At 43.0% G+C, this 8699-nt stretch overlaps 1 protein-coding gene across 1 annotated transcript in view; it reads right to left on the bottom strand.

Moving 5' to 3' along the window:
- Cdc23 (cell division cycle 23) overlaps positions 1 to 8699 on the bottom strand; it is a 20277-nt gene that overhangs the window by 2483 nt on the left and 9095 nt on the right. The window contains exons 5-13 of the mRNA XM_021214740.2: positions 8504 to 8609; positions 8299 to 8431; positions 5785 to 5962; positions 5607 to 5704; positions 5411 to 5492; positions 1605 to 1758; positions 1354 to 1473; positions 1004 to 1079; positions 603 to 664 (exon numbers count right to left, since the gene is read on the bottom strand). Coding sequence (XP_021070399.1) covers positions 603 to 664; positions 1004 to 1079; positions 1354 to 1473; positions 1605 to 1758; positions 5411 to 5492; positions 5607 to 5704; positions 5785 to 5962; positions 8299 to 8431; positions 8504 to 8609 — 1009 coding nt within the window. The remainder of the gene's footprint in view (positions 1 to 602; positions 665 to 1003; positions 1080 to 1353; positions 1474 to 1604; positions 1759 to 5410; positions 5493 to 5606; positions 5705 to 5784; positions 5963 to 8298; positions 8432 to 8503; positions 8610 to 8699) is intronic.

Raw genomic sequence — 8699 nt, forward strand, 5'->3', positions numbered from 1 at the left:
TGGCTGTCCTGGAACTCACTCTGTAGACCAGGCTGGCCTCGAACTCTGAAATCCTCCTGCCTCTGCCTCCCGGGTGCTGGGATTAAAGGCGTTCGAAAAAATGTTTACAAAAAAGGCAGCTAACTAAACTGGACAATTAGATAATATACCCTTCCAAAATGTTCCTGTTAATACCGGTGAGAATAAGTACTATATCAAATGACTACTTCTGAGCAGTGCTCCCATGCACACAGGCAAGTCCTCAACCACTGAACCACACTGCTAGTCTAGTCCTGTCTTTTTCAATTCATTTTTCATCTCTTGCCTCATAGGAAATCTATTTCCAATGCAGGAGAAGTGGCACTCTCTACAGTCAAGAGTCTAGGGCTCAAATATAACTCCGTGTCTAGCCTGGATAAGATTCGGTGTTTGTCTACAACATGAGGGAGAAAAAAAGAAAAGAAAATGGTGCTCAACTGCTGAGCCAGCATTTCCGCACCCCGCTGCAAGCGCATGCGCAGACTCATTTACGCCCGCCCGACTGCCCGATCGCCCGCCCGCCCGCCCGCTGGACTGCTGCTGCCCCAGGAGGACCGGCTTAAGCACCCCAAGCATCCACTCACTTGGCCAGCTTCACCAGGGCCATTTTCTCCACGTCTCCCACAGCATATGCTCTCCAATAGCACTGTAAACAGAGTAAACAGGTCGCCTCAGACTACTGCACATGTGCAACATTCATGCCATTAGTGCTGAGGCCATGCGAGCCTTCTAGAAATTCAGGCTTGCAGAATGAGGAGTATTTCTCCTAATGGTGATAGTTCCGGGCTACATATAGACATCCATACTGATAATCTCAACCTACATCCCATTTTATATTATGTAGCTACAAAATACTCTTTTTGCTATACACATAGATCAGAATATAGAAAAACAAACCAACAACAAAACCCACAGTACATCCAACCCCAGCTCCTTTTAAACAGCAGGTTTCTGCTCACATTGTCCAGGCTGCAATGTGAGGTACCTTTTTGGCTTCCACCAGTTGATTGAGCTTCTCATAGCATTCTCCTAGGGCAACCAGCATGCGAGAATCATTGGGACTAGGAAAAGAGGAACACTGTCAGGCCAGAGCCTTTACTAATACCCTAAGTCTTCAGCTCAAAGTTTAGTCTCCACTATTGCCATGCTATCCCAAATCTATGCAAGGACTGGTCTTCAACAAAACGCCTCACTTAATTACTTTATGCTTATCATTATCCTATAAACCCACTAGTAGAAGACACTAAGTAAAAATGACTAAGCCATACCCTTTAGGGAGAGAGAAAGAGACAGTGTCCTATCAACCCTTCCCACACTGTCCAGTAACCAACTTACCGAAGCTGGTGGGCCCGTCTATAATAATAAAGGCAATAAAATGGCATTTTAAGGATTTCGTAGGTCTGCCCAAGGCCATACCAAGCTCTGTAGTCTCTCTTGTTGACCTCAATGGCATGTCTAAGAAACAGACAAAACAGCCCAGTTACATGGCAAAAGAATTAAAGTCAGCAACACAGAGACTAACAAGAGGATCCCACCACCGCGGAAATGGGATCCACTCACCCCTGTCCTCCCTCCTGGATGCTCACCGGTAAGCCTGAATAGCTGCAGACGTGTTCTTCATCTCCATGTACTCGTGCCCCATCAGTGTCCAGGCCCCAAGGTACCTAGGATTCAACTTTAGGGCTCTCTGGAAGTATAAAGCTGCTTTCTCATGCTGGGAGCGTAAGCTGTAATAATTGCCTGATTAAAAAACAAAATAAAATAAAATGATCCCTAGTAAAACACACACACACATACACACACACCATTAAAGGGGCTGGAGAATGGCTCAGTGGTTTAAGAATATTGGCTGCTCTTCCAAAGGATCCAGATTCAGTTCCCAGCACCAACAGGGGACAGCTGGCAACCCCTCTATCCAGTGTCATGAAATCTGTCAAGCTTTACTGGCCTCCTCTTGTACCAGCACATACATATATTCATATAGGCAAAAACTAATACACATAAAATAAATAAATCTTTAAAAATAAATAAAAATAAACATAAAAAATTAAAAATCTGTTCCTCTTTTTATTTTATGAAGATAACAGTTTCTTGTTTTTTGGGGATTTTGTTGTTGTTGTTGTTGTTGTGTTTTATTTTGTTTTTTTGAGACAGACTTTCACTGTATAGCCTTAACTGTCCTTAAACTTATAGAGATCCACCTGCCTCTGCCTCTGGAGTGCTGGGATTAAAGGCATGTGCCACCATCATCTGGCTAGATATAGCATTTACATACATTTTTATAATATAAAGAATTTTCTAAGCCATCTTTAGATTGGTAATTTTTGTTTGTTGATTTTATTTTATTTTTTGGTTTTTTAAAACAGTGTTTCTGTGTAGCCATGGATATCCTGGAACACATTTTGTAGACAAGGCTGGTCTCCAACTCACAGAGATCAGCCTGCCTCTGCCTCTCAAGAGCTGGAATTCAAGGCATGTTGCCATCACACCCAACTTGACTTTTGTTTACATTAATGGTTCTAAACTATATTATTTTAAACCTAGATTTCAAAGGAATTTCTCAGAAGAACTAAAGAGGTAAAGCTCTGAGTTTCTTCCCCCATGAATCACAGCAGTTCTATACTACTGTTTGTGTAAAGAAAAGAACCATTAGGATGTTGTAAAAGACATTAAGAGTCTAAAAACTACCTGTCTTACTGAGTCATAAATGAATAAGTAAACTACAGTAGACCAAACAATGGGACATAATCCAGGAAGAAAAACCATTCCTTCAGATGCTGGCCGAGTGGCCGGAGAATGAAGGCCTTAAATCCCAGCATTAGAGGAAACGGCAGGCAGGGCTGCATCGCAAGGTCTAGGCAGCCAGGAAAGAAGAGAGAGAAAAAGAGAGTTAGAGACAGACAGACAGACAGACAGACAGAAACTTTCTACCTAAAAGAAGTCAGACAACAATATCTTTGCTGATAGATTCCAACTGTGATGTTGCTAACAAAACTGTAAATCTACAAAACTCTGTTCAACCGTGAACTTAAAACAGGTAAGTCCTGTGGCTTGTTAACTGTCCCAAGAGAGCTTTTTCCAGCCAGACCTGGTGGCTTACTTCTTTAGTCCCAGCACTCCAGAGGCAGAGGCAGGCAGATTTCTTTGAGTTCAAGGCCAGTGTGATCTACAGATCAGTTTCAGGGCAACCAGGGACACACAGAGAAGCTCTGTCCTCAAAGAACAAAACAAACTCAAAAAGGAACCAACTAGACTGTTAATGAAAACTGAAGGGGTTTTCTTTTTTCAAAAAAATTGTATTTACTTTTTCATTTATCTGTGCTAACGAGTGAATCCAGTGCCAGCAAGCACTTCCCCACTGAACCAAGCTCCCAGTCCCAACACAGGTTATAGGCTGAGACCCTATCTCAAAAAACAAAATAACATTTCCTTTATGTATAAATTATATGTACATTAATAAGCCAGCCAAAACATAGACAGCACAGTACGTATTATGTTAACTTGCAGAAAATGCAAGATACTACTAAGTACAATAATGAAAATCTGAAGTAGTTACATAAAGGAGTCCGTTTTGGTAATACAATAACAACAAAAATGGCTTTAGTTTGTTTTATTAGAAATCAACTTTATTCACTGTTTATATCTGATTATTTAAGTTCAAACTCAATTTCATGTTTACCTAGAAGAAAGCAGTAGGGTTTTGTGCCCATTATAGCCATGCACATGTCTTTAATCCCAGCACTCGGGAGGCAGAGGCAGGTCTCTGAGTTCTAGGCAGCCTGGTCTACACAGTTGGTTCCAGGACAGCCAGGGCTCTGTAGATAGTCTGGCTTACACCTGCAATCTCAGTCCTGCAGAGGTAGTCAGAAGACTGAGAAATTCAAAGTCAGCCTTAGCTACGCAGTGAATTCTAAATAGAAGAAAGATCTTGCCTCAAGCAAGAGAAATACAAGGTGGGTGGGGTAGCACATGATTGTAATCCTGGCATTTAGGAAGTGACATTCCGGGCTGAAGCTACCAGAAGCCCATTTTGCAGGAAACCCTTGAGTCTCAGTGCCTGGTACCTACGTCACGAGGCTCGTAACTGCTGCTAAATCCAACTCGGGGGGGTCTGACGCCTTTGGCCTCTGAGGACAGACACCAGCACACATACAGGCTGAGTCCTGAGCAAACTAACTTTTTTTTTTTTTTTTGGTTTTTCGAGACAGGGTTCTCTGTATAGTCCTGGCTGTTCAGGAACTCACTCTGTAGACCATGCTGGCCTCGAACTCAGAAATCTGCCTGCCTCTGACTCCCAAGTGCTGGGATTAAAGGCGTGCGCCACCACACCCGGCACAAACAAACCTTTTTTTAATCAAAATTTCAGAAGCAAGCCAGACACAGAAGCTATCAATAATCCTAACACTTGGATCTAAGGAGAAGAACCAGTGTGAGTTAGATGCCATGCCAGTGTGAGCAAAAGAGTTTTATATCACTCTAGGCTAGGGTGAGACACTCACTCAAAGAACCTCTCAGATGGGTCTGGAGTAATAGCTCATTAGAGCAGAGCAGAGGCTACTGTTTCAAAGGACCTGGGTTCAATTCCCAGCACCCACATGGCTGCTCACAACCACCAGTTTCCAAGGTGCCAACTCTTCCCTCCTCCGGCCTCCATGGACACCAGGCATCTCAAGGAAGTAAAGCATCTTTACATGTAAATAAAATTTAAAATTAGAAAGAAAAAAAGAAGCTGGGCGTGGTGGCACATGCCTTTAGTCCCAGCACTCGGGAGGCAGAGGCAGGTGGATTTCTGAGTTCAAGGCCAGCCTGGTCTACAGAGTGAGTTCCAGGACAGCCAGGGCTGCACAGAGAAACCCTGTCTCAAAAAACCAAAAAAAAAAAAAGAAAAAAATCTCTAAGAAGACTCAGTAGTTAAAGGCACTAGCTTCCAGGCTGGACACCCTGCCTGAATTTGATCCCTGGGACCCACATGGGAGAAAGAGAACCTCTTCAAGTTGTCCTCAGACCTGCACAGTGCACTTTGGTACATACATGCATAACCACACACAAAAAAATATCATAAAAGTAATTATAAAAACAGGGCTAGTAAGATGGGTTTTAGGCCAGTCTATACAAATGGTTGTGCTTCTGTTCAGTAATCTGTTACTGTCTCATAAGCAAAACAAAAACAAACAAACAAACAAACAATCAAGGTGGAGCCAAGTCTGGTGGTTCTGTCTTGCCTTTAATCCCAACATCCAGGAGGCAAAGTCATGCTATCTCTGTGAGTTCAAGGCCAGCCTGGTCTACACAGCAAGTTCCAGAACATGAGACATTATCATAAAATAGAATAAAATAAAATAAAAGACAGAGACAGAGAGAACTTAAAAAAATAAAAGTAGTTAACTCTCACCAATTACACAGCATGTTTCTACTCGGTATTTATCAATCTCACAGAGGTTGTGTGCCAGGTAACTCAGTTCAGACTTCATGCTCTGGGAGAGAAGAGGAAGACCACGTGAGCCTAAAAAAGCATCCTGAAGCTGTTTCTTTAGCTAGTGCAAACATGATTATCTAATGCAGGAGTTTCATCAAGAGAAACAAATTACCCTGACATAGAGAAGATTGGAGAATGTGTCCATATTTTCAATCCTGTAAGGATCTTGTTTCCTCAGCTCATTGAAGATAGAAAGGGCTTTGTCGATATCTGCAGAAAGAAAGCAGAGTCTAAAACCCAACTAACTGCACCTCTGCCTCTGTCAGCATCCAGGGTCCTTATACACTCACCTCTGATATTGTGATAGGCAACTGCAATTTGGGAAACAATGTATGAGCTCTTGGAAAAGCCCACATCAATGAGATGCTGGTACTTCTGCAGGGCCTCCTCTATCAGCTGCAATTCTGTGTATATATGAGCCAAGAAGAACTCTTTCATCCAGGTGTCAGGCAAAGACAGGAACTTCAGCTGGCACCAGAAGACAGACACACACTTACTATAATCTGGCCTTTCTCTCCAAAAGAACACCAAAGAAAAATCACTACTTTCTAAAAGGATTCATCACTAAAATTTTATTACATAAATACAGGCTAATCCCACTAAGTTTGACTCACAAGCATAATCGGGAGACAATGGCTCATTTGGGATAGACTTAAGAAAAAAAACAAAACACAGAACAAACAAACAAAAAACACTTGAGAATAATTAGAATCTAAATAGGAAGAGGGAAGAGAAAAAAAAATAAAGCCTTCTAGGCAAGAGTAACAGTAAGATTGTGAGCACAAGGAAACAAGCTTGGCTCTTTCTTAAATCAGCACTCAGGAGGCTGAGACAGGAGGATTGCCATGAATAATTTGATACTGGCCTGGTCTACATAGAGAGGCTATCTTAGAAAAAGAAATGGAGCTATGTATGGTGGTACACACATTCTTTAACTCTAGTGCATGGGAGGCAGAGGCAGGAGGATATCTGTGAGTTTGAGGCCAGCCTGGTCTACATAGCAAATCGCAGGACAGCTAGAGAAAAAAAATGAAAAGGGGGGGAGAGGAGGGAGGGTAAGGATGGAGGGGAGGGAGGGGGAAGGAGTAGGCATGGTGGAGCACGTCTTTAACCCTGGCACTTGGGAGGTACAGGCAGGAGAACCTCTGGGAGATACTGATCTATAGCATGGACGACATAGAAAGTTCCAGGACAGCCTGGGCTACATAAAGAAAATTTATCTCAGAGAAAAGGAAAAAAAGGCCCTTGAGAAGACCTGGATTCAGTCCCCAGCACCCACATGGTGGCTCACAACTGCCTGTAACTCCAGGGATCCTGACGTCTTTTTCTGACCTCCTTGGATACCAGGCACACATATGGTGCACATGCATTCATGCAGGCAGGCATTCATATACATAAAATAAAACCAAATTATTTTAATAATTAAAAAAGTAATTTTGGGGGCTGGTGAGATGGCTCAGCGGGTAAGAGCACCCGACTGCTCTTCCAAAGGTCCAGAGTTCAAATCCCAGCAACCACATGGTGGCTCACAATCATCCTTAACAAGATCTGATTCCCTCTTCTGGAGTGTCTGAAGACAGCTACAGTGTACTTACATATAATAAAAATAAATAAATCTAAAAAAAAAAAAAAAAAAAGAGATCCGTTTTCAAAAAAAAAAAAAAGTAATTTTGGAAATGGTGTACACAATGACTCAGAAATGAAAGTGTAAACCAGAAACTATAGAGAAGTATCTCCTATTAAGTAATGCAGACCTGAGATGCTAACAGAGGTGACAGGCAGCGAAGAGAAGAGTCCTATAGAAAGGTAACCACAGCACTGGTTCCTCGTGGGTAAGAGACAGGAGAGAAGACGGCAGCGGATTTGGAGGTACTGAGACTGACGTGACTGATTTATGATACATGAAAATGGGAGCGTTCTCAGTTAACTGAAGGATCTAGTTAACAGCTGCTATGACCAACACCAAATGCATTCACTCCCACTGCAACTTAGGAAACCTTGAATGGTGGCAATAATGATCAAATTGGAAAAGAGGAAAAAGCCTCATAGGCGAGAGAAGAGAGGTTTTGATATGCAAGATGAAAATTTTGCTTTTGCATATTTTGAGGTCAGGAAAGCCTGACATAAGGGTGAATACAAATAAAGATACATTTCAGACACTGACTTAGCAGTACAATTGTTGGGGGAAGGGAAGAATAAACCCACTTTTAGTTTTTGTTGTATTTGAAACAAGATCCCTTGGCTGGCCTGGAATTCAAAATATAGATCACCATAGCCTTGAACCCACAGAGGTTGAACCTGAGAGAATCTGCCTCTCAGGTGTTGGGATTAAAGGCATTCACCACCATGCCTGCCCACCTTTAGCTCTTTAGAGCAAGAAAAAGAAGGGGATTGTGCTTGATCAACAACTGAAGGAGGACAAAAAAAAAAAAAACACTCTAAACAAAGCCTACAGACAGGGACAATAAAAAAGATCTCAGGGCAGGTAGAGTGGCAACACCTTTAATCCCAGAGCCTGGGAGACAGCCTGGTCTACATAGAGCTTCAGGATAGCCAGGGCTACATGGAAAGCCTCTGCCTCAAACACACAAAAAGCCAGGCATGACAGTACACACCTACACTCCCAGGGTTTATGGAGGCAGAAGAATCACCAGGTTAAATAAACCCTAAGTTACCTAGTGAGTTCCAGGTCAGCCTTTACAGCAAAGAGCTAGCTCTGAACAACTGTCACAGTGGTAGGGAGCACTCTTTCCCCACAGATGATCACTGTTACAGAGGTTCCCATGAAGCTCACACCAGCTTACCATTTCTCTGTCTGTGATCAGGTTACACAGCTCCAACCAGGCTCCCCAGTGCAAAGGCAAAACATGAGTAGCCTCCACAAACACATCAATGGCCTCTTTCACTAAGTCCAGCTTCCGAAGCACCACCCCATACCTGGGAAAGAGGGAGGTTAATGCCTGAGGACAAACAGACAGTAAAAAGCTCCACAGCCCTGGTAATACTCACAGGTAAAGGCCGAACCCATCAAGTCCCCGAGCCTGGTGCTTCCGGCTGAGTTCCACTCTCAGTTCTCTGAGAGCCTCGTTTTTGACTTGTCCCTTTTCTAGGGGCCCTAGGGGGGGGGAGAGAGGATGCTCAGCCTAACCCTCTCTCTCACACATCCTCTCTCTCTCTCTCTCTCACACACACACACACACACACA

This window comes from Mus pahari, chromosome 15, assembly GCF_900095145.1.
Source record: "Mus pahari chromosome 15, PAHARI_EIJ_v1.1, whole genome shotgun sequence".
NCBI classification, from domain to species: domain Eukaryota; kingdom Metazoa; phylum Chordata; class Mammalia; order Rodentia; family Muridae; genus Mus; species Mus pahari.